This window comes from Thalassophryne amazonica, chromosome 20, assembly GCF_902500255.1.
Source record: "Thalassophryne amazonica chromosome 20, fThaAma1.1, whole genome shotgun sequence".
Taxonomy (NCBI): Eukaryota; Metazoa; Chordata; class Actinopteri; order Batrachoidiformes; family Batrachoididae; genus Thalassophryne; species Thalassophryne amazonica.
This window is the reverse complement of record NC_047122.1, coordinates 42,250,439-42,276,198: the sequence shown is the minus strand read 5'-3', so window position 1 is coordinate 42,276,198 and position 25,760 is coordinate 42,250,439. Positions and strand designations below refer to the sequence as shown.

General features: G+C 41.2%; 1 protein-coding gene and 1 long non-coding RNA gene across 5 annotated transcripts in view; one reads left to right on the top strand and one right to left on the bottom strand.

The window, feature by feature from the left end:
- Nucleotides 1-22,531, top strand: part of LOC117501398 (ras/Rap GTPase-activating protein SynGAP-like) — a 97,527-nt gene extending 74,996 nt beyond the window's left edge. For 3 of the 4 annotated variants that reach the window (XM_034160274.1, XM_034160271.1, XM_034160275.1), the window contains 6 exons: nucleotides 2,240-2,812; nucleotides 6,588-7,112; nucleotides 9,637-9,798; nucleotides 17,806-18,017; nucleotides 20,860-20,932; nucleotides 21,818-22,531. In XM_034160274.1, coding sequence (XP_034016165.1) covers nucleotides 2,240-2,812; nucleotides 6,588-7,112; nucleotides 9,637-9,798; nucleotides 17,806-18,017; nucleotides 20,860-20,932; nucleotides 21,818-21,856 — 1,584 coding nt within the window. In that variant the 3' untranslated portion in view covers nucleotides 21,857-22,531. The remainder of the gene's footprint in view (nucleotides 1-2,239; nucleotides 2,813-6,587; nucleotides 7,113-9,636; nucleotides 9,799-17,805; nucleotides 18,018-20,859; nucleotides 20,933-21,817) is intronic. The other variant, XM_034160272.1, reaches the window with a different exon arrangement.
- Nucleotides 149-24,457, bottom strand: LOC117501427. Its single transcript, XR_004558032.1, has 3 exons — nucleotides 24,216-24,457; nucleotides 11,752-11,758; nucleotides 149-158 (listed from the first exon to the last, which is right to left on the bottom strand). It is a non-coding gene; the product is annotated as an uncharacterized LOC117501427 (long non-coding RNA).
- Nucleotides 24,458-25,760: the final 1,303 nt, after the last annotated feature.

Genomic DNA, 25,760 nt, shown 5'->3' with positions numbered 1-25,760 from the left:
ATCTCTTTGTCTGAGAAGCTGCAGGGAGACGGCACGCGTTGCTTTATCAAATTTTTTCAGGACCTGTGAGGGATATCCGTGTGGACACTATTCGAGAAATTCAGCTGGTTTTCTGTGAAAAGTTTAACGGCTGATGAGAGATTGTGGAGTTTCTTTCACTTTAAGGACAGCCCACAAAGCGGATCGGTGCGGCGCGGTTGGAGGTAGTGTCTGTTTGGCTGTTTCAAGCTGAAAACATCCTAATTTAAGGCTCTGTTCACCCAGGTCGTCGTCAGAGAACAGAAGTGTCAGAAGAGGTCGGCATCAGGAGTTTACCCGGACATTCCACTGTTAAAGGAGATTTTGTAATGAAAGAACGTGCGGACGAATTTGCCGAGTCGGGTCCGTGACGACGCCCCAAATCTGTTCGCGCCGCCACAGGAAAAACACCTCTGTGTTGAAAACCATTTGTAAAATTCAGGCGGCTTTTGATGGCTTTCAACAAGTGAGTATCTGAGAAATTGTTTAACAGCTGGGCATGTTCCAAGTTGTCCCTTAAGGTTTCCAACGGAGGTGTTTTTCCTGTGGCGACCCCCCGCGGTCGGGTCTGGCCCGACATGTGAATCTGCCCGCCCCTTCTTTCATTACAAAATCTCCTTTAACAGTGGAATGTCTGGATAAACTCCTGATCCCAAATTCTTCTGAAAGTTCTCTGTTATCTCACGTCTTGGGTCCACAGAGCCTGAAATTAGGAAGTTTTCAGCTTGAAACAGCGAGACGACGCCGCCTCGGAGCGCAGATTGCCGTCAGGCGCCATGGGCCATCCTTAAAGCGACACTAACAGACCAAAATCTCTCATCAGCCGTTAAAATTTTCCCCGAAAACCAGCTGAATTTCTCGAATGGTGTCCACTCAGTTGTGCCTTACAGTTTTTGAAAAAAATTTTATCAAACAAAGCAGCAGTCTCTGAGCCATTCCTAAACAATGAAAAAAAAAAAAATCAACGAGAGGGTGGGCGACTCCTCACTCAAAGACTGCCCACAGGCAAATGACGTAACCGACAGGCGTGAAAAAACTCTCGCATGCCCACGAGGGTTCAAGCATGTCTGATGTAGTCACACGTGATTCAAATCCATATAGTTTTTGAAAAAAATAATAAGGTCTGTTACTTTTCTCACAGACCTTGTACATGTATGATTTCTTTCTGCAGAATTATTGTGCTGAAAATCAGCTACAAACTACACAAATGAGTAGATGAAGTATTTCCATATGAAAATTGTGTTAAATTTGTATAATTTAAACCCCATGGCTTTATTATTTCAAATTTTCTTTATACTATGTTGTTGTTTTATTGTTTTGTGCAGTGTCCTTCAGTGCTTAGAAAGACACCTATGAATAAAATGCATCATTTGTATTATTATATCCTGATTACATTTAAAAATAATAATACACGTCTGGGTAATTTTAAACTGTTATAAAAATGAAACAAAGATTATATGTTAATTTTTTTTAATGACCTCTCACAGTCCACCCTCAGTATCTTCACTGCCCACCAGGGGGCCACTGCCCACACATAGGGAATAACTGGTGCAGAATATTAAACAATGACCTGCAGCTGACATATACACTCTATACAATGATCTAACACTTTATGTGAATGTGATATGACTGAGCTTTTACAATTTTATGGACAAGAGCTCGTGAGATTTTTGTAAAAAATTTATCAATCTCATTTTCTCATTTTTGTAGCGTTTGAAACCATTTTTTTGATGTGGAATAAGTTTTAATATATTTCATTTTCCAAAAACCAAGCTGCATTTTTACAAGTGAACTCGTACTAAATTATTGGCACCTTCTTGGTTGTTATATTGATGAAGAGGAAGAAGAGCGCACTCTCAATTGTATGTCACTGCGTTCCGGCGGTAATGACGGTTCAGCACCACTGAACTGTCCACGATCGCGCGGTTTCCAGCTGGCTAAATGTTTTTATACAGCAACCGGATTTCCAGTGAAGATGAAGACATTTTGATTTTTAAGTGCATTATTGCCTCTGCCAAGGACAATTTATTTGTTAAACTTAAACTTTAAATGTATGTCTTCATTTATACCCCTTGGAGTGAAATTGATGTTATTTCAATGCCGCAAACATGACAATGAACTTTCACGCAACATTTTTATTGTGTAACTCTTTTTTGTAGTTTGTGTTTTTTTTTTCTTTTTCCAAAATCCAGTCATTTTGGTTTTGTTTGGTGTCTCACAGGTCCACAGTGTGAATAAAAGTGTGTCCATGATGGACCTTCAGGACTCCCGTATGAACAGTATTTCCAACCTAAACTCTGTTGGAGAAATGCTCGCCTCCTCTCAAGCATCCATCGCTGGTCTGGGCCACAGCTTTGGAAACCTTGGCGGTCCTCTGCGTATGGGAGGGCACATTCCTGCTGGCTCGGCGGGCTCCGGTTTGAGGCTGAGCCAGATGGGACACATAGGAGGGCCCACCGAATCCATCTCTCAACAGCAGCAGCAGGCAGCGGCGGCCATGCACGTGCCCTTGTCTTTCCAGAACCCACTATTCCATCTGGCCACTCAGAACTCCCCGGCTCAGTCTCAGCCTCCTCCTATGTTGCTATCACCGGAGCAGGAGAACGGCCACCCTGACTACCCGGCTGCATTTGGCAACAGCGCTTTCTCCCGCAGTGAGGACCTGTCGGCCCTGCGGTCACAGAGCAGTCTGGTGCAGCCCAGCATTGTCCATTCACACAGTTACAGTGATGACTTCACCCGACAGAATCACAGCAACGACTACGCCTGGCACCAGCTGTCACTGCAGGTGCAGGTAAGTTACGGTCAGGGAGATGTGACAATAAGCAACAGTATAATTCATGTACACTGACGAGAGGTCAGAGAGACAGAAGTCACTTACAGTGGATGAGTTTACTTTTTTTTTTTTAGCCCTAGTCTGGTTACACCATTGCTAGCACTAGTGGTAGCTTGATTAATCAGGTGGCCAATTACCAAAGTTTCCAGACTATAAATTGCACCATGAAGAGGAAAAACCAGATATAAGTCACACCAATCAATAAGTTGCATTTATTTTTGAAATGTGGTGCTACCACTTCATGGAACAAGAAGAAAATGGATTTAATCACAGCATTGTTTATTTATAATTACAAAAATTACATTAGCGAGCAGAAGCTAACGAGCTAATTAATGTTATTGTATGAGGCCAGTATGTGCGTTAACTGCTTCTTGTGGCCACTGAACAGATGATCATAGCTGAGGTAAATGTGCAATGTATAGTGAGGAAAATAAGTATTTGAACACCCTGCAATTTTGCAAGTTCTCCCACTTAGAAATCATGGAGGGATCTGAAATTTTCATCTTAGGTGCATGTCCACTGTGAGAGACATAATCTAAAAAAAAAAAAAAAAAATCAGGAAATCACAATGTATGATTTTTTTAAAATAATTTATTTGTATGTTACTGCTGCAAATACGTATTTCAACACCTGTGAAAATCAGTGTTAATATTTGGTACAGTAGCCTTTGTTTGCAATTACAGAGGTCAAACGTTTCCTGTAGTTTTTCACCAGGTTTGCACACACTGCAGCAGGAATTTTGGTCCACTCCTCCATACAGATCTTCTCTAGATCTTTCAGGTTTGGAGTTTAAGGTCCCTCCAAAGATTTTCTATTGAGTTCAGGTCTGGAGACTGGCCAGGCCACTCCAGTACCTTGCTTCTTAAGGAGCCCCTCCTTAGTTGCCCTGGCTGTGTGTTTGGGGTCATTGTCATGCTGGAAGACCCAGCCATGACCCATCTTCAATGCTCTTACTGAGGGAAGGAGGTTGTTTGACAAAATCTCACAATACATGACCCCATCCATCCTCCCTTCAATACGGTGCAGTCGTCCTGTCCCCTTTGCAGAAGAGCACCCCCAGAGTATGATGTTTCCACCCCCGTGCTTCATGGTTGGGATGGTTTTCTTGGGGTTGTTCTCATCCTCTAAATATGGTAAGTGGAGTTGATTCCAAAAAGCTCTATTCTGGTCTCATCTGACCACATGACCTTCTCCTATGCCTCCTCTGGATGATCCAGATGGTCACTGGTGAACTTCATACAGGCCTGGACATGTGCTGGCTTGAGCAGGGGGACCTTGTTGCCCTGCAGGATTTTAAACAATGACAGCATCATGTGTTACTAATGTAATGTTTGTGACTGTGGTCCCAGCTCTCTTCAGGTCATCGACCAGGTCCTCCTGTGTAGTTCTGAGCTTTCTCAGAATCGTCCTTAAACCACAAAGTGAGATCTTGCATGGAATCCCAGCCTGAGGGAGATTGACAGTCATCTTGTGTTTCTTCCACTTTCTAATAAATTATTATAACAGTTGTTGTCTTCTACCAAGCTGCTTGCCTGTTGTCCTGTAGTCCATCCCAGCCTTGTGCAGGTCTACAGTTTTGTCCCTGGTGTCCTTAGACAGCTCTTTGGTCTTGGCTATGGTGGACAATTTGGAGTGTGATTGATTGTGTGAACAGGTGTCTTTTATACAGGTAACAAGTTCAAACAGGTGCAGTTAATACAGGTAAAGAGTGCAGAATAAGAGGGCTTCTTAAAGGAAAATTAACAGGTCTGTGAGAGACAGAATTCTTGCTGGTTTGTAGGTTTTCAAATGCTTATTTGCAGCAGTAACATACAAATAAATTACTAAAAAAAAAAAAAATCATACATTGTGAATTCCGGATTTTTTTTTTTAGATTATGTCTCTCACAGTGGACATGCACCTAAGATGAAAATTTCAGACCCCTCCATGATTTCTAAGTGGGAGAACTTGCAAAACTGCAGGGTGTTCACATACTTATTTTCCTCACTGTAATTAAACACTTGAAAGCTTAGTGCATTATTTATTTATAATGCAAAAACAGTTTGTAAAAGATAGTAAGCTGATTTACCATTGCTGCTCTTGTTTTGCAAATTCCAAACAAGTATTAATTAAAGTGGTAATATAAAAGTTATACTCCCTCTTTTTATTCCAGAGTGTGGTCTTTCAGTTTCAGAGCATGATTTATTAAATTTACTTCTTCTGTAAGACAAAACATTTTTTCTTTCATTTCTTCTTCTTGTTGTTCTGCCAGAGTATGAATCATGGTACGTCATTCAGTATATGGGAGTAGATTGCAGACATTGCCATTTTGTGGCCATAGATGATAATGCAGTATTTTTTTCATAGAAAGGTTGCTTCAGAATATAAGTTGCTGGGCCTCTCAAACAAAACAAAACAAACAAAAAAAGAAATCAATCACCCAATCAATAAATGAAAAAAAAAAACAAAAAACAAAAACAAACAAACAAAAAAACCAAAGTGTAGTCTGGAATATATAATAAATGCTTTTTTGACATAACACCAGTCCAATGTCTGAACTCATGCAGCCAACCCCCCCCCCCCCCCCCCCCCCAAAAAAAACCCATCTACAGTCAATAGGCTAGTCGGTGTAGTTTCTGTGGACCAAACATAGGAATCCCGGTTGTGTCAGTTTTCACGCAGACGTGTGCCTCAAAACAGTGGAAATGGGTGTTTTGAAACAATGGCGAGAAAAATTACAACCTGTTCTCTGTTTATTTTGGCAGTCTTTGAACAAATAATACAACCACAGAATTTTTTACTGATGGATCTGCAGATGTTAAATGGCACAGACCCATCCACGAATTATGTGGTTACTCATGTTCAGATTTGAAAAAGTCAAAATGTTTTGGCCTATTTTCGTATATTCTAACCCAAACGATCTGGTGCATTTAAAGCTAAGTGGGAAACTAAAACTGGAATTTAAGAAAACAGACAGAATGTGAGGATAGTGCCAAATGTTTTTGTCAGTTCTCCAAATGACTGACATTAGCTCAAAACACTATTGTAGAGTATTTGGAAATGTGTTTTGAACATTATTGCAGAGTCTGTATGAACAGGAATCCGTCATTAGCGACGCCTCAGTAACAAATGGTCATCACTGTCTGCTGGATCTTCATTGCCGTCACGCTGGAAGGATTCAGTCGTGTTTCAGCTGTGCAGCTTGGATTTAAGTAAAATAGTTAAGGCTGATAAAATATTCCTGTCTTGGTGGACTGAGATCTTGTCAGACTGTGTCCTTGTTATATACTGATACTACTTGTACATGTACACTATTATTGGAAATACTTGGATCCTCAGACTCTTCAGCTAAACCCTGGAATTGTTGGAGAACCGGCGTGATGCACATTATTATCTTGGGTTAACGTATGTTTTGTTGTGCAGCGGCTTGGCTTTAATTTGATGGTGTATTTCACAGCTGCTGTTCTGTCACACTGAGGTTTACTATAATACGCCTCTGGAAAATGACAGTACTGTGTGATGTCATGATTTCCTGAGCTATTGCTGTCCTGTTGCGTGGGCTTTGATGGAACAAACACTACTGATTATTAATGCAGAGCCTTTTCAGTACAGTACCTCTGTGTGTCTCACTATCTGTTCATACTCTGGTGGAAAGTCACCTTGACAGCGCAGAACAAAATGTTTTTTTTTTTTTCTGCATCCATTCATTGGCTTCATTCTCTTGATGTTGGGTGACCTTGTTTTCCTCTCCCAGGAGTCTCTGCAGCAGCAGCACATGATGGGTGTCAATTCTCAGACGGCCACCGGGACGGGCACTCCCGCCTCTTTGGCCACGCCCCCTACCACTGTTCACGCTGTCCGCCAGTCATCCATTGCACCACCACAACACCTCAAGTCTCAGCGGTCCATTAACGCCACGGCCACACCCCCAAAGGTCCGCCCCCAGAGCCGAAACATCCTCCTGGAGTCCTCTGACACAAACTTCAGTGGCAGTCAGCCAAAACAGCGACAAGCTCAGCAACAACCACCATCACAACAACAACAACAACAACAACAGCATCATCAACAGCAGATGCAGCAGCAGGAGACACAGCCATCTGCTACAGACAGTCCAGCTCCTGGGCTCCCGTACCAGACGAGCTCCACCAGAGAGAACCAGGCCCCGCCAGCATCTGGAGAGGAGTCCACTGACACACCAACAAAAAGCACCAAGAAGCCTCAGTCGTCACAGCTGCAGCCTCCACAGCAGCATCTGCTCAAGCCGGTCGTCAATAAACAGGTCAGAATAATAATACAATAACATGCTTTGGGAGGGCGGTATGCATTTTCAGAGGCCCGACATTCACGCCCAGTCACCCAAAATGACAGATATTAGAATATCTGTCATTGCTGGCGACGGCATTGACGGAGGGACTCAGAAAATGCATACCGCATGACAACAGCATGTTATTTGCATTATTATCACTTTTTACTGAGATACATAATACGTAACGCGTACATAAAAAGTTGGCTCACTTTAACTTTTGTCGTGTCGGCTGGCGCGCGCTGCTCTCCACATTTGGCGGTGCCTCCTCATCAAGCTGGCTGCTTTGGCTGCTTCATGAGAAAAATCATCCAGAATATCCATATTGGGACCAACAAACACTTCTCGCCTTTTTATCTTTTCCTCTGCAGACAGTTTTTGTTTTCCTCTGCAGACAGTTCTTGGGCTGCATGCTATACATCATTTGTTTACGCACAGCGGGCGGGTATAGCCAGGTAGCGTCGATGTAAATCTACGATACCGGCCTAGTAACGCCCCGATAAAGTGATAATAATAACTGATATCTGTTCTTTGTCAGCTCCTTAAAACCAGTCGTGGGTACAGCTAACCGAAAAGTTAGTTTTTTGTAACCGCTAATCCGCTAACTGAAAAGTTACCTTTTATAATGCTAAAATGCTAAAAAGCAATAAACAGTGTGTCTGCTTTAAAAAGAGCATGCACATGCACAACTTTACTTTTTTAAATGAAAAGACACTTATTGCTGTATTTTTATGTAAAGACAAAACTTCCGTGGGTTTTCTTAAGTGGGGAAGCTCAACTCAACACATGAGGTGTAGATTTTACCAGTCGCACTGAACGCAACATGGGTGAGCTGCTGCAATGCATTATGGGAGTTTGGGGTTTGTTTTTTTATTATTGTTATTGTAGAACATGTTGGTTTAGCAGTGTTGTTAGTGTTATAGATTTGTTGTGTTTTTATAGTTCAAGTAGTGTAGTTAGTTTGGTGAAGAGTTATGTTGTGATGATGAGTGAAAAGTGCTTTGTGTTTGATGTCTTCTGCCACCTTCTGTGTTGTTGTGTGTGAAAAGTAAATGACTGTTCTTTGCAGCAGCTACCCTGTGCTCTTCTCCTGGGGGAGGGCTGAGCTGCTCACAGTGGTGTGACTGTTGCAAGACACAACAGACAGCAACTAACGTGTATGATTTTAGGATTTACAAATGTTTTAGACCGTTCTCACTATGCCAGCAAAATAAATAAATAAATAAAAAATGTTAGTGTACTGAAAGTTAGTGGAACTAAATTTAGCGGAAGCTAATTGGTCCGCTGATTGTTTTCAAAGTTAGCTGAAAAGCTAATCTGCTAACAAAAATGTTAGCTTCACTAATTAGCAGTTAGCAGATTAGCGGAACTGTGTCCATCACTGCTTTAAACAAGAATGGCCCATATGCAGGCCCAGTGGCTTGTACGTGATACTGGCATGGGTTTCTGTTGAGCATTTCTTAACAAAATACCAAACTTGTTATCACAATCAAAATCAAGTCTCTTGCTAAGTAAGTTTGCACATACAAGGATTTTGATCTGGTGTTATTGGTGCATAAACAATAAGAAACGAAAACACTTCTGTAAGAATTAAAAGAGTCAAACAGGCAAAACTATAGTTACTTTTAAATAAATATAATGTAATGGAATGGGACTGTGCAAAATCAGGTGATCGGAGTACAGATGTACAGTACCGTTGAGTGTAGGGGTGACCAAACTGTATTTATGGTAGTGGGGGTGGGGAGGAGACCCCCAGCTTCAGTGGGGGTCTCTGGCATTATTTATTAGTCTAGCTCCAGAGGGAAAGAAGCTGTTTTCGTGTCTTGAGGTTTTTGTCCTGAGGGATCGGCCACTATCTTTCTTGCTCGCCTCCTGCAGGTCTGCCATCCGTACAGGTCCTGTAGGGATGGCAGACTGCAGTTGATCACCGTCTGTGTTGCATGGATGATAAGTTGCAGTCTGCTCCTGTCCTTAGCAGTGACAGCAGTGTACCAGACGGTGATGGAAGAGCAGAGGATGGACTCAATATTGGCAATGTAGTAGTTCACCATCATTGTTTTTGGCAGGTTGAACTTCCTCAGCTGCTGCAGAACAAAATGGAACAAAAATGGAAAAAATGAGCCCAATCAGAACTTTATATGGTGCTGAAATCCAGATTACAACCAAGCAAAGCCTCTGGACTGAAATGCAGCTCTCTCACGTCTTAATGTCGTCACTTCAAGGAAGGCTTTACATTTTAAAGTCCTTCAATGTATTCAGTTCCAAGTCCTTCAATCTATTCAGTTCCATTTATTGACACAGTGCCTCATCCCAACACCAGTCACCCCATGGAACCTATGCTTCCATGACAGTGCTTGAAAAATTCACTTAAAATTCCAATGAAATTCATGTTAGACGCCGAGTCTGACAAATGTACAGTAAGACCAGAACCACAATGATTGGTTTGTTCTTAACACAAATAATGAGATGAAAATCTAACATAGTGGTGTTATTTTTGTAGGGTTCTCAGTCAACGTTAAACACTACTGCCCTCAATGAACGGACGGTAGCTTGGGTTTCCAACATGCCGCATCTCTCTGCTGACATCGAGAGCCTGCGGCCGGACCGTGAGGGCCAGCTGAAAGAGTACTCTAAGAGCATGGATGAATCACGGCTGGAGAGGGTGAGCCCATGTTCTCATTTCCACCTCTAATAAGTGCACTCATGCCTCAACGGGTTCAAGTAGTAAATTTTTGGCCGGCAGGGATTGAAGCCGACTTGTGAACAGTTTCAGGTATAAATGCTGGAATGTTTTTGTGTGTACGAGGTCTCTTAGATAATAAACCGACCCTTTTATTTTTTTTTTTTAACTATATGGATTTGAATGACATGCGATTACACCAATCATGCTTGAACCCTCGTGCGCATGCGTGAGTTTTTTCACGCGTGTCGGTGACGTCATTTCCCTGTGGGCAGGCCTTGAGTGAGATGTGGTCCCGCCCTCTCGGCTGAATTCCTTTGTTTCACACGCTGCTCCAGACGGCGCGCGTTGCTTTATCAGAATTTTTTCTGGACCTGTGAGGAATATCCGAGTGGACACTATTCGAGAAATTAAGATGGTTTTCTGTGAAAAGTTTAACGGCTGATGAGAGATTATGGGTGTTTCTGTCGTGTAAGGACTTCCCACGGAGCGGGACGTCCTGCAGCGCTTCCAGGCGCTGTCGTCGGCCTGTTTCGAGCTTAAAACATCCTAATTTAAGGCTTAATTCACCCAGGACATCGTGAGAGAACAGAGAAGATTCAGAAGAGGCCGGCATGAGGAATTTATGCGGACATTCCACTGTTTAAGGACATTTTTTTAATGAAAGACGTACGCGCAAATTCGCCGAGTCGTTTCCGTGACGACTTGGCAAATCTGTGTGCGCCGCGACAGGAAAAACACCACCGTGTTGAAAACCATTTGTAGAATTTAGGCGGCTTTTAATGGCTTTCAACAAGTGAGTAACTGAGAAATTGTTTAACAGCTTGGGCATGTTCCAACTTGCCCGTTAAGATTTCCAACGGAGGTGTTTTTCCTGCCGCGACCCCCCGCGGTCGGGTCCAGCCCGACATGCGACTCTGCCCGCACGTTCTTTCATTACAAAATGACCGTTAACAATGGAATGTCCGAATAAACTCCTCATGCCGACTTCTTCTGAAAGTTCTCTGTTCTCTGACGACTTACTGCGTCAACAGAGCCTGAAATGTGGAAGTTTTCAACTTGAAACGGCGAGACGCTGCCGCCTCGAAGCGCAGATCGCCGTCAGGCGCCGTGGACCGTCCTTAAAGCGACACTACCAGACCAAATCCTCTCATCAGCCATTAAAATTTTTACCGAAAACCAGCTGAATTTATTGAATGGTGTCCACTCAGTTGTGCCTTACAGTTTTGAAAAAAATTTTATCAAACAAAGCAACAGTCTCTGAGCCATTCCTAAACAATGAAAAAAATCGACGAGCGGGTGGACGACTCCTCACTCAAAGACTGCCCACAGGCGAATGACGTAACCGACAGGCGTGAAAAAACTCACGCATGCCCACGAGGGTTCAAGCATGTCTGATGTAATCACACGTGATTCAAATCCATATGGTTTTTGAAAAAATAATAAGGTTGGATACTTTTCTAATAGACCTCGTACATGTGTCTGTGCATTGACTTGTCAAAAATATGACATTACTCATACTGAAAGGCAATGCAGCGCAAGGCATCTTTATACGAGCGAAGCGACGCGCAGCGATATGAAGCTGGCCCATGGTGCAGGGAGTCCCAAAGAGGAAGTGCCAAATTTTGAGTCCACAGTAAAACAGGAAATGTCAAATGTTAAATACTTCATGGATTGACAGATGAGATCTACTGGAATCTCGCTGGAACTCAGTGGCAAGTTCACACTGAAGCAGGAAGTGACACATTTTGAGTCCACAGTGAAACAGAAAATGTCAAATGTTGAACACTTCCTGACATGGGTGGAGCCAGAGCGGAGGCCAAGGTTGTGCTGGACTCCCCTGAAATCTGATTGGGTTAGGGTTAGCTTAAAGTCCTTCACTGTATCTATTCAGTTTAAGTCCTTCACTGTATTTATTCAGTTCCATTTATTTACACAGTGCCTCGTCACAACACCAGTCACCCCATGGAACCTAACCTAACCCTAACCCTGAAATCTGATTGGACACAGATTACTGACATGTCACGGCACATGCAAAAAAAAAGAGCTGCATTTTGAAATCGGTGACACATATTGACTGCTAGGCCCATCCTGTACAGTAGTTGGTGCTGTGTACCACAAAACATTCTAATACACCTTAGTAGAAGAAGAAAAATGTTTGACTCATTTCAAACTGAACATGTCATCTGAACCATGGACTAATAATGACACCAAAGTTATAATGGTGAGTAAAGGACCATATTTTATGCCAGAAATGGGGTCCAGGTTGTTAAAAGCAGTAAGCAACTCTAAGTTAATTTTTGAAGGAGTAATCAGTAATTGGATTACTTTTTCAAAGTTACTGGCAACACTGTTGGACATAGATGATTGATATGTCACGGCCCCGCACGTCTGGTTGAAAAGAGCTGCATTTTGAAATCGGTGACCCATACTGACTGCTAGGTCTCTCCTGTACAGTGGGTGGTGTTGTGTACCACCACAAGAAGTTCTAATCCACCTAGTAGAAGAAGAAAAATGTTTGAATAAGATTTTAAACTGAAAATGTCGTCTGAACCGCAGACTCCAAATGACACCAAAGTTATATCGGTGAGTAAACGACCATATTTTATGCCAGAAATGAGGTCCAGGTTGTTAAAAGCAGCATTTCTCCTGTAGTTCGGGTTTCCTTATACATACGTGTTTCTGTGATATTAAATGAGCAGGCAGATTCATGAGATATCAATCAATCAATCAATCAATTTTTTATATAGCGCCAAATCACAACAAACAGTTGCCCCAAGGCGCTTTATATTGTAAGGCAAGGCCATACAATAATTATGTAAAACCCCAACGGTCAAAACGACCCCCTGTGAGCAAGCACTTGGCTACAGTGGGAAGGAAAAACTCCCTTTTAACAGGAAGAAACCTCCAGCAGAACCAGGCTCAGGGAGGGGCAGTCTTCTGCTGGGACTGGTTGGGGCTGAGGGAGAGAACCAGGAAAAAGACATGCTGTGGAGGGGAGCAGAGATCAATCACTAATGATTAAATGCAGAGTGGTGCATACAGAGCAAAAAGAGAAAGAAACACTCAGTGCATCATGGGAACCCCCCAGCAGTCTACGTCTATAGCAGCATAACTAAGGGATGGTTCAGGGTCACCTGATCCAGCCCTAACTATAAGCTTTAGCAAAAAGGAAAGTTTTAAGCCTAATCTTAAAAGTAGAGAGGGTGTCTGTCTCCCTGATCCGAATTGGGAGCTGGTTCCACAGGAGAGGAGCCTGAAAGCTGAAGGCTCTGCCTCCCATTCTACTCTTACAAACCCTAGGAACTACAAGTAAGCCTGCAGTCTGAGAGCGAAGCACTCTATTGGGGTGATATGGTACTACGAGGTCCCTAAGATAAGATGGGACCTGATTATTCAAAACCTTATAAGTAAGAAGAAGAATTTTAAATTCTATTCTAGAATTAACAGGAAGCCAATGAAGAGAGGCCAATATGGGTGAGATATGCTCTCTCCTTCTAGTCCCCGTTAGTACTCTAGCTGCAGCATTTTGAATTAACTGAAGGCTTTTTAGGGAACTTTTAGGACAACTTGATAATAATGAATTACAATAGTCCAGCCTAGAGGAAATAAATGCATGAATTAGTTTTCAGCATCACTCTGAGACAAGACCTTTCTAATTTTAGAGATATTGCGTAAATGCAAAAAAGCAGTCATACATATTTGTTTAATATGTGCTTTGAATGACATATCCTGATCAAAAATGACTCCAAGATTTCTCACAGTATTACTAGAGGTCAGGGTAATGCCATCCAGAGTAAGAACCTGGTTAGACACCATGTTTCTAAGATTTGTGGGGCCAAGTACAATAACTTCAGTTTTATCTGAGTTTAAAAGCAGGAAATTAGAGGTCATCCATGTCTTTAACATGAAGACGCTCAGGCTGACAGAAATACAGGTAATTTACTCCTCCTCTGTTCTGTGTAAAACCTGTGTAACCTCTTAATTTTGCTCTCTGAAGGACTTATTTTAAATAACCTCTTAAGTTTACTGTCTGAGTGACACACCAACGACCCAGCTTTAGATAAATAAATCTAAAGTTATCCTCCTTAAACTCGAACTAAAAGCAAATCTTTACAACTTGATATAAATTAATTGAAAATATAAAATCCAGCTGTAGAGGAGGATTTTCTAAAAAGACCCGATAGTTCAGCTACAATGTGCCAGAAAGTACATCTAAGATCCAAGCCAAGATTTGATGTTTCGGTGAAATAAACTTTTTTATTTCTTCATAATTGATGTAAATAAAGTCCAAGACATATTCAGTGACTTGGAAATGTTCATGTTTCCATCTCCTGACTTGTCTGAAGAAAACTGGCAATAAAACTGATTATTTATTATTATTATTATTATTATTATTAAGTTTTAGAGATTTTCTTTCAGTTTGAGTTTGAGGAAGATAATTTTAGAAATTTTTATTCTTTATATTTTTTGTATTTGAAATGGCATAAACAAATTCAAATGTATGAAATTCCAAGTGTTCCAATACTTTTGGAGGGCACAGTATCCTAACCTTATGATGAGTGCAAAATGAGTGTGGTATTATTACTGTTTTGTTTAAGAATGTTTAATTTTCACTGTTGCTGCACTTTGTGTGAAATCATAGTCATATCGTATATCATATTGACATGACAATATTGAAATATGATAATTTGGCCATATTGTACAGCCCTACTGTCAACTAGCTGAAAACTTTGAATATTAATTTAAGCCCCTGTCGCACACAGCAAGAATGTGCAGGAACCATGCCTGACATGGCAAATATTGCCATAATCCGACGCAGTCGGGAGGAAAAGAGGCGTGATCAGCCGTGTCGCATCCAAATTACCTCGTCCACACCTGCACAATGGCATCCAAAGTGCATGTAGACAACCATTTAGACGACACAGACTGCTGTCAGATGGCCATGAAAGGCGCTTCAGACTGCCCGATGTCAAAAAGTCTGGATGGCAAATACAGGACTGGAGCGCTGTGTCTCTCACACACACGTACGCGCTGCTCCCCAAAAGCTGAAAGGTTTTAGCCATGTTAATGCTCCCTTGAAGCATTTGCTCAAAAAATGTCTGAAGGATCTAAATGACATGGTGAGATGCTGAAGAGCTTTGTTCGTTCATGTCTGTGACATATACATATTATGAGGATTTATTCCTGTTCAAAAACCAGTATCCAATGTCCATTCTGACACTGTTCTTAGTGGTGCAATAAATAAATAAATAAAAATCGAATTTGTTTTCACTCCTTTCACTGAGCCGATAGTTGATTTTAAGGAAATTAATGCTAATTTAGTGGTATTTTAAACTGGCAAACCCATATGCATAGAAAACACATATGCATAAAAAAAACTAACAAAAAGTTATTATTTTTTAACTGTGACTGGTTAAACTGTCACTGATTTAATAAATACAGAGCTAAAATTTGGTTTAATATTGTGTGAACCTTACTGCTTAATTTTTATTTTTTTGCATTGAAGTAAACGAGATTAGCAAGGAAGAAGTGAGGGGTGCTATGAAGAGGATGAAGAGTGGAAAGGCAGTTGGTCCAGATGACATTCCAATGGAGGCATGGAAATGTCTAGGAGAGATGGCAGTAGAGTTTCTAACCAGATTGTTTAATAAAATCTTGGAAAGTGAGAGGATGCCTGAGGAGTGGAGACGAAGTGTGCTGGTTCCTATTTTCAAGAACAAGGGTGATGTGCAGAGCTGCAGTAACTACAGAGGCATAAAGCTGATCAGCCACAGCATGAAGTTATGGGAAAGAGTAGTAGAAGCTAGGCTTAGAAAACAGGTGAAGATCTGTAAGCAGCAATATGGTTTCATGCCGAGAAAGAGCACTACAGATGCAATGTTTGCTCTGAGAATACTGTTGGAAAAGTACAGAGAAGGACAGAAAGAGTTACATTGTGTGTTTGTGGACTTAGAAAAAGCTTATGATAGGGTGCCAAGAGAAGAGTTGTGGTATTGTATGAGGAAGTCTGGAGTGGCAGAGAAGTATGTTAGGGTAGTGCAGGACATGTACAAAAATAGTGTGATAGTGGTGAGATGCGCAGTCGGAATGACAGACTCATTCAAGGTGGAGGTGGGATTACACCAAGGGTCAGCTCTGAGTCCTTTCGTGTTTGCAGTGGTGATGGACAGGTTGACAGATGAGATCAGACAGGAGTCCCCATGGACTATGATGTTTGCAGATGACATTGTGATCTGTAGTGAGAGTAGAGAGCAAGTTGAGTCTAGTCTGGAGAAGTGGAGATATGCTTTGGAGAGAAGGGGAATGAAAGTCAGTAGAAGCAAGACTGAGTACATGTGTGTGAATGAGAGGGAGCCCAGTGGAATAGTGCAGTTACAAGGAGTAGAAGTGGTGAAAGTAGATGAGTTTAAATATTTGGGGTCAACTGTTCAAAGTAATGGAGAGTGTGGTAGAGAGGTGAAGAAGAGAGTGCAGGCAGGGTGGAGTGGGTGGAGAAAGGTGGCAGGAGTGATTTGTGACCAAAGAATATCAGCAAGAGTGAAGGGGAAAGTTTACAAAACAGTAGTGAGACCAGCTATGTTGTATGGTTTAGAGACAGTGGCACTAACAAAAAGACAGGAGGCAGAGCTGGAGGTGGCAGAGCTGAAGATGTTGAGATTCTCTTTGGGAGTGACAAGAATGGACAAGATTAGGAATGAACATATCAGAGGGACAGCTCAGGTGGGATGGTTTGGAGACAAAGTCAGAGAGGCGAGATTGAGATGGTTTGGACATGTGCAGAGGAGGGACCCAGGGTATATAGGGAGAAGGATGCTGAGGATGGAGCCACCAGGCAGGAGGAGAAGAGGGAGACCAAAGAGGAGGTTCATGGATGTGCTGAGAGAGGACATGCAGGTGGTTGGTGTGACAGAGGAAGATACAGAGGACAGGGTGAGATGGATCTGCTGTGGCGACCCCTAACAGGAACAGCCGAAAGACAAAGAAGAAGATGCCTCATAATGTGCATATAATTTTAACTGCATCTTCAAACGTACCAATTCTGCACTTCAAATGCTCCGCAAGATTTTTTTCTTAAAAAAATAAATAAAAATAATTATATATATATATATATATATATATAACTTGTCTAACGCAAGTGGCTAACTGTACAACTGGTTATTTGAAAACATTTCTTTACATGTCTTGTGGAATACCTGCATGTTTACCTCCATAGGGATATAATTTTTTTTATTTGTAAAATTGAGCCTTCTTTCAAAACAAAACAAAAATTATAACTTGCCTAAGGGAAGCAGCTAATTGTACAACTGATTATTATTTGAAAATGTTTCTTTACATGTATTGAGCTAAAACATGCACATGTTTAACTCTGTAGGGATATATATATATCTATATATATAGATATATATATATATATATATAGATATATATATAGAGATGTGTGTGTGTGTGTTTAATTGAGCCTTCTTTAAAAACAAAACAAACAAAAAAATTGGAGCTTGTCTAAGGTAAGCATCTAACTGTACAACTGATTATTTGAAAAACTTTCTTTATATTTATTGGGTGTAAACATACACATTTACCTCCAGAGATGAAATGACATTTTCACCAGTTCAGTGGTGACAGTGAAGTGGTTTACTCCGAGTGTTTTCAGTTTGCAGTCGACCAATTACATTATAGCGCTGCTTAGCCTGTGACAGTGTTTGCGTTGTAAATCAATACTGTGCTGATTAAATTCATCTTTGTCCTGAGCGAAAAGACAAACCCACAACTTCTAAAAATAAAACCCAGGTCGAAAAATGCCAAACTTTGCTCTAACTGCACTCAGAGTGGAGTTGAGTAGTTTCTGCTGCCTGGATTTCACTATATCCACTGAGTGCAAAGCAGTGTGTCCTACAGAAATGTGTCCACGCTGATTAAAAATAGAAATGCATGAAAGAGCACGTCGCTCCCACAGCTGAAGCCCCTTTTGTTCTGCTCGTCTCTCAGGTGAGAGAGTACGAAGAAGAAATCCATTCCTTGAAGGAGCGGCTGAAGATGTCACACCGTAAGCTTGAGGAATACGAGCAGAGGCTTCTCTCGCAGGAGCAGCAGACAAACAAGATTTTGCTGCAGTATCAGAGCCGGCTGGAAGACAGCGAGCGCCGCCTGAAGCAGCAGCAAATGGAGAAGGACTCTCAAATCAAAGGCATCATCAACAGGTGATTAGTGCTGGAGCAGAAATGGAAGCGGCTGCAGGGAGGCTGCCGCTGTTACTTTGAAGCAGTTTAACTTATCCACTCGAGCTAATTAGTGAATTAGTGGCAACTGATTAGTGGAAAAACTCCTTTTCAATGAAATCTGAATTTTGTCATTTGTAAAAACGTGTATAGCTCTGCATACACACGTCACACTCGACTCTAGACGTGTTGATGGTTCCTCTAGCTTGAACGTCTTCTAAATTTTGGCCCACTGCTGGGAAACATTGCACAGGACGGGCTGGGAACGTGGTGGCCAGACTTGGCATGTGTTCTCAAGACAGTTCAGCCATCCTCTGAAATGAAACGTTCCTAAAGTTATGTTCAGCTTATTTAAAGGATAAGTTCACTTTTTTAAAAATAATCTTAGTCACAGTAAAACCTTGTAAGCAATCAGGGGTGTGAGTGTTCTACTCACCTTTCTCAACTGTTCGGTGTGATAGAAATTACCATTTTCAAAAAAAAATTCTGAAAAAAGGTATTACACAGATGTCAATGGGGCACCCGTAGTGGACCCCAAAAATAAACTGAGTAGTGTACTTTTTAAAATGTTCTTGCTACCATGCTGCTCTGAGTACACCTGATCCCCAAACAGAGTATGTCCTGATCGATTAGTACTTGGCGTGGAGACCGGATGGGAACACCAGGATCAGTGAGCATGTTTCTCCATGTCAAACTGGAGTTGTGTCAGAAAGTGCCCAGGTCCACTGTGGATCTGTATCCTGTCCCCTGACCCCTACCTACTGGGGCGCAGCCAAAACACTTGCTATGTCCTTATGATTACTTAAAACATATACTTCTGGTGATATTAGTAAAGGCTAATGCGCTAAAATGCAAATTAAATAATATTAAAATTTTACTTAGTGGATATACTGGAGCACCAACTTCTAAGGTGGACCTTTTGTACAATTAACTGCAACTCATAACATCTTAGACATTTTAAATGAAGTGAATAGCAAGGACAAACACGGTTAAGTCCAAAACAGCTAGCCTAGTAGAGGCTGCTGTTAGGAATGGCCATCTATACCTGGCACACACTGGAGGTTGTCGCTTGGAGTGATCACATTTCTAAATGAAATAAGGCAAAATAAATTGTTTTAGGTTCCTTGTTATTTTGAGATCAAAATTGTAATTGAATTAAAAATTTGATCACCCACCCCTAACATAGTGTTGATATAAATTGATAAATTGCCTTCTCCAGATGTTGTTGTAACAGGAGTGTGGCAACAATAATGCAGGACATTTCCAGTATCATTTACTTGCTAATTTGAGTGGACAGTGGATTTTTCTAACTCCTGAGCCTGCTGGACCCATTCATGTGCACAATTTTTTAAAAGTAAAAACATCTCCAACAAAAAGCTGTCATCAAAGGTGAGTAGAACATCCAGACACTTGGTTGCTAACCATGTGTAATATGACCAGGGTTGTAAAAAAAAAGAAAGAAAAGAAACAAAATAATTTATATATCTACAGCTATAAGCAACAGGTTCATTATTGTGTCCCACAGCAGCCCTGTGCTCAAGGTTCATGAAATGGAGCAATAGCTCCACCTGGTTGACATTTACCATTAATACAGGTAGAATAGAATGTGTGTGTGTGTGTGTGTGTGTGTGAAGTTTTCAAATAAGATAAAACTGGGTTATTTTGCCCAGCAAAGCAGGAAGACTGTGGTCAGTTAGTGTTCAAAGGAGTTTGCATTCCTGAAGTTGCCATATTGTCTTCGCCAAAATCATTACAAACCATAGAGAAAGATAGATGAACTACAGTGCTAACTCCCTGTACAGAGTATGTATCACAAGTGTCACTGAATAGGACTGGAAGTGCTCCAGTACAAAGTAGTTACTCAACAATGAAGCAATTCACAAATTTATCTTCATGAAATTATGAAAACACATAGATTAATAGTACAAATGTGTTAAAATTGTAGGTTTTCTTACCTTAGCTTTGAGCTTGAGTCCTTAACGGCACTGTACACAGTATAAGCTTAACAGGAGTCGGTGAGCCACAATAATGTAATGTTTAAAAGTCAGTCTGTGCATGCGACAATTTTTAAATCCATGGATGTGTCATGCATGTGTCAGCTTAAAAGTGGATCAAGAGGTGGATATTCAGTATCCCAGCAAAATGTGGAAGATCGAAACAAATACAAACTCATTAGTTTTGCAGCATGCTGGTGTGTTTACATTCATGCATTACAAGATAACATGATCAGCAATGTTGCTGGTCATATTGCTGCAATTTATCTTTCCTTTGTAAAAAAAAACCAAAACAAAAATAAAATTTCAAATTCTCACTTGCAGAAAGAGATATTTTCTTTTCCCCACCAGCTATTCTTCAGTTAAAATGACCATCACTCAGATTTTCAGGCATTTCCACAGCAGCATAGAAGCTCACACACCATCGAGCAAGATAAATAAAGTCATACAACCTCAAACAGGTAAGAAAACCAGCTGAATCTTCAATGCTGCATTCATTTCTTTGCCTCATTGACAAGCAGCCCCAATCAATGATGGCGACGCAGCCTCCTTGGTGGCACATACTCACACGATGAGTCAGCTCTCTAGTCTTCAGTCTTTCTCTATGGCCCAAACCTCACCCACGCCGAACACACATCTGAATTACTAAATAAGAATACATCTGAAGGTTCACTCAGCTCGGAACAGCTCCGAGTTGAATGGAGCTCGAAATCTGTAGAAGACCTTAATATCATCATATGGCCACATACTTCAAGGAAATCTGAAGCACGCCGGCTCCATAATTCTATTTCTGTAAACCGGTATGTTTGTTTCTATTTCCCTGTTGTCAGACTCATGGCTGTGGAAGATGAGCTGAGAGGGGGTGCCATTCCTGATATTAAGCCTCGAATCCTCACAGACCAGGTTTGTGCCTGTGTCTACATCTTTTATTATCCCTTTGCGAAAAGCAGTCATGTCCTAAAAAAGCTTGCATCCTTCTTACCAAATTGGGCAAAGTCACTGCATTGGGGGGGTCCCAACTGTCACACACTAATTCCCACCTTGAGAAAGCACATTTATGTCACATCTGAAACTGAGTCACATTTTCCTGCACACAATGCATAGGAGAATGAAAACACTGTACTGGTCCTAAAAGTAGAGTAGATAAAGTTGGATGACGTGTTTAACAGTGACATTCTGGACCGCAAAATAGAACTTATTCACAGTGCGAATCCTTGACCATGACTCATCAGCAGCATCACATTCATTCTTTAAGGCCCTGCTGTGAATACTGTACGTGGGCTAGACTGTGACGCAGGCAGAGGGGTTGCATACGTGCCACATTTATACGAAAATAACTCTAGGATAAACATTTGCAATCTTTGAAATTCACTGTCAGCTGCAGTTCGAAGCTATTTTCATTATCAAGTGCAAACACACACACACAAAAAACCCCTCTGTAGGTTCCACTTTAGATTTTTTTTTTTTTTGCAACAGCAATTATTCTATTCCAGACTTTCAAAACAAATGAGTGAGAAGGACAGAAGTGCTCCAATTTGGAGTTCGGTAAAGAAGGATTCGTATTGCAAGCTGTCCTTTTTGGCTCAAAGCAGCGAAACGTTACGAGATAGAAACTCTCTTGATATTAATGTTGCAGCACTTGGAGCCTCATTAAGGGAGCGTTCAGACATTCTCTCATTCATAGCAGGAGAGTCCGCGTAATTAAGTGCGAGCATGAATTACGATAGTAAAGCAGTGAAGTAGTAAAATGAGATTTGTACTAATGTCATGCGTTTTCTGTGCCTTCAGTCGATCAGCCAGGGCTACGGCGGCCTCCCAGGATCCTGACTACAACGTGCCACGTGACCAGAGTTCCTGATGGTCATTTCAGTGTAAGAAGACTGACTCTGATCCCTCAACAAAAGCCCATGAAGAGAAGCTCCGCTTGGACTACTGCAAGCTTCTCGTCAACATTCTTAAAAAAACACTTTTGCACAGATTCAATCTTTACCTGAATTGGAACTTGACAATCAGTTGAGCATGAGGAGCAACGTACGCGGCGCCTCCTCTGCACACGTTGACTAAAACTCCACAAGCCAGTGCCACAACAATGGCAATACTACACCTAACGAGTTTAAGAAGAGAGAAAGCAGCCAGCATGAAGATGGATTCGTGATTTTCCTCTGTGACAAATGGCACAATTGCATTTCGCTAGTAGCGGTTTCAGGCAACAGAAAAAAGTGTTTACAAGTACAAAATCCAGCACAGTGAAGCCTGTGACGAGCAACGAGTGTGTTGTCAAATCATTTGATTCTCATGATTTTAGCATCTTTTCACAGCACAGCCATCGACAACTGAATAATTGCCAAACAAATCCTGTCAAAGTAACAACTGCTTAGAACGACATTGGAAGCATCGCAGGTTATAGGATCTCCACCTTTGACAGTGTAAAGCCAAAACTGAAGTGTATAGAACTATTATAAATACCAAATCTTAAGTGTGATTAAAAATGGGAATGATCTCAACAATCTTATTATAGGATCTCACGATTTAGTAATAGTAGTCATAATGATAAACTCTGTATGTCACATTTCATTTCAGTGATACAAAGTGTTTTACAAATAATAAACAATAAATGGCAAACTAGAGACTGAAATGAATCCACCAGGAAAAAACAGAATTGGAACCCAAACCACACCAGTACCAGTCCCTGCTGGTGCGATAAACTGCCCTTAACGCTGGGCAACAAATCGTTTTTAGGAAGGCTGTGACTGCCAGTCCGCCAGATAGATGCCAAGTTTGGGAACCACCAACACAGAATGCGCGTGCCTTTCCTAGCATGTCTCATGCATTCCACGAGTAGGTGACTGCTGCCCCAACTCTACCCTAACCGCGATTTTCTGAGGAGCCTTGGATAGCTATCGGCCACATTTACATTTGTATGGCACAGGATGTCCTGAGGAGAAGTCGTTTCTCCGCAGGATGGTGCCAGTTTATCTCAACTTGACTTTATTCAACTCTACTCGTTTTTTAATACCAGGTGCTTCCTTTTCCACTGCCGTCTGTGATACCCCTAATTCATCACAGTGATGCTTCATGACACTGCAGTGATGTCATCTCATCGCCAACGTGACACAATGAGAAGAATTCAAGACGAATCAGTCAATACTTTAGCCTTTGCGTTATACTGCAATAAAGACAGCACTACTTGCCCATCCATATTTTAACAATGGCAGGTTTGTCTCCCGTCTGGCACAATGGTGACAGTAATAGTGACGCTTTTCTGTGACCAATCAGTAATCTCCAGCATCTTCACGTCATCTGTTGGTATCACCTCAAGTCAGTGATGGTGGTGATACCAAAAACAGAACCAAGTACCAGGTTTGGCCAATGGAAAACTGAAAAAGGCAGGTAGAGACAAGTCTAGCAGATACCATATGCGGTGGATGAGCACCATGGGATTCCCACTATAGGATGAGCTGGGTACATTGAGAAGGTGCACAAACAGTTCTGCTTCTTTCAGCTTCTCTCCACATCTAATCGTCAGTGTCCTGCATCTTCCTGAATCATAACAATGACCTGCATGTCCTCCGTCAGCTCATCCAAAAGTTTCCTCTTTGGCTTTCCTGTAGAGCAGGTAGCTCAGAAGACAAGAAGTTGGCCTGCCAATATGTAGACCTAGGTTCAAATCCTGCTCAAGTTTCCTGTCTGTGTCCTTGAACAAGACATTTAATTTGTATTGTGTCAGTACCCTCTTAGGCTGGAGAAGTAACCTGCATTGAACTGCCATCCTGTCCAGGGAGAGTTGTTGACTCTTATCTGCTTCATGCCGCAGAATCCGGAGATAAGCACCGGCATCAACAGGCCTTAGGACCTCTATAGGACATCTTCCTCCTCTGCACATGTCCAAACAACTCGATCTTGCTGCTCCCATTGAGTTTCCAATCTGTTCTACTTGCACTGTCCCTGTGCTACACCCAGTTCTAATCAGGTCCATTTTCATGTCTCCAAGGGAAAATTGTGTCATCTTCTGCTGAGCGCCACCGCGGCCACATAACCGCAGTGGTAAACACAACTCTCAACATGAAGCTAAAATACCACGCTTTTGAGCTGGTGATAATACATGTCAAAAAGCCTCTGCATTATAGGATTACCCATAATTCTATCATCTGCATTAGCTGAAGGTAATGCTGGAAAGCAACACCACAGAAGTTTTAAAAAAAGGATGGGCCAAGTAGGTCCAACTGTAGTCATGCAGTACTGTACGACATGCCTACTTGTCAGATGGGCAGTCACGGCATTTTAGAAATGACATTTAAAGGATTTCCACAGAGATAAGGCTTTGTGAGACTTTAAAATAATGACCTATGGTCACGGTGGTTTTGATCATGGCAACAAGGCTGCAGCTCCTGTCTATTAATGCTCATTCACATGGATCGTACATCTTAAAATCAGGATCTCGTCAGAGAACAGAGAGTTCCCATCGCTCCACCACTGCAATTTTTTAACATCAGCTTTGTTGTACGGCACTTTCTAACATTGAAATGAAAAATGCTCTTTAAATTTCCTTCATGAATATGATTACAAATCTTATGTACTACTGGGGAAAGGGTTATTATTATAGCAAGTAGTGAATTACTCATCTGTTGTGTTTGTTTCTGAAGCATAGATGTGCAACAGTTTTGCATGTGCTTTTTAAATGCGAGGAGGAGTAAGTCAGTTTGCTGTCAGATATTTATTGTATTAGAAGACAATGAAAATCATTTCTTTCTGCTTTCTTAAGGCATTTAAAAAAATGCAAACAACCTGCTGATTCTTTTTTTTTTTTTTTTTTTTAAATATGTTATTTCCAGAATAGTGGAATTTAGTCTTTTTACATTATACAATGTGATGATATTGGGAGAAATGGACAGTAGTAGATTTTAAAAAAGCATAGTGGTGAAAACAGCATAAGTAAACAGGGTTTTGGAGCAGGGACATGCATTATATGTGCATCAGATCTGACTGCCTTACAGTCTGTGCCACAAAGCCCAAAATATCAATGCCAATATGAAAAACTTGTAAACTTTGTATATTAAATGTTTTTTTTTTTCCTTTTTTTGTAGTCAAGTGATGAACTAATAAGCAGTGTGTTGGTTAACTGTATGTTATTCAAAATCATTTATAGTACAGATTTCATGGTTGATATAATTTATCTTAACCTTTTGCCTTTAAAAAGACATTTTATTTCCAGATAATTATACAAAGTTATATGTTTATGTTACCAGAAAAGTATAAAATAGCTTCATGTATATCTATTCTTTTATGTAAACTGTAATCACTTCAATGATAGGCCTTCAGGCATGTTGAATTTGTGATAAACTCATTCTTATATGATAAATTCTTAATGCTGCAATCCAGAAGGTGTAGTGCTCTGGTGTGAGTGGATCAGAACTGAACATGTTTAGGAAGATGGCACAATGTTGTTCCAAGGAGAAACTACAAAGCGAATCTGTTCAAATCTCTCACCCATGCTGTGGAACCAAAATAGCTGTGGTGCTCTCAACAGTACTGGGTTGCAGTTTTAAGTTGTCTTTTTGAATTACATATTCATTTGTTTGATTAGAAAGCAGTTTTTTTTAGCTATCATACTGTACTTTTTTCAGTGCATCAGAAGCAACAATCCAGAATCTGACAGTTTTTTTGTTGGTGTTTTTTTTTGGTTGTTGATTTGAAGAGATCCCAAATACACTGATAAAAGAACCAACTTAAA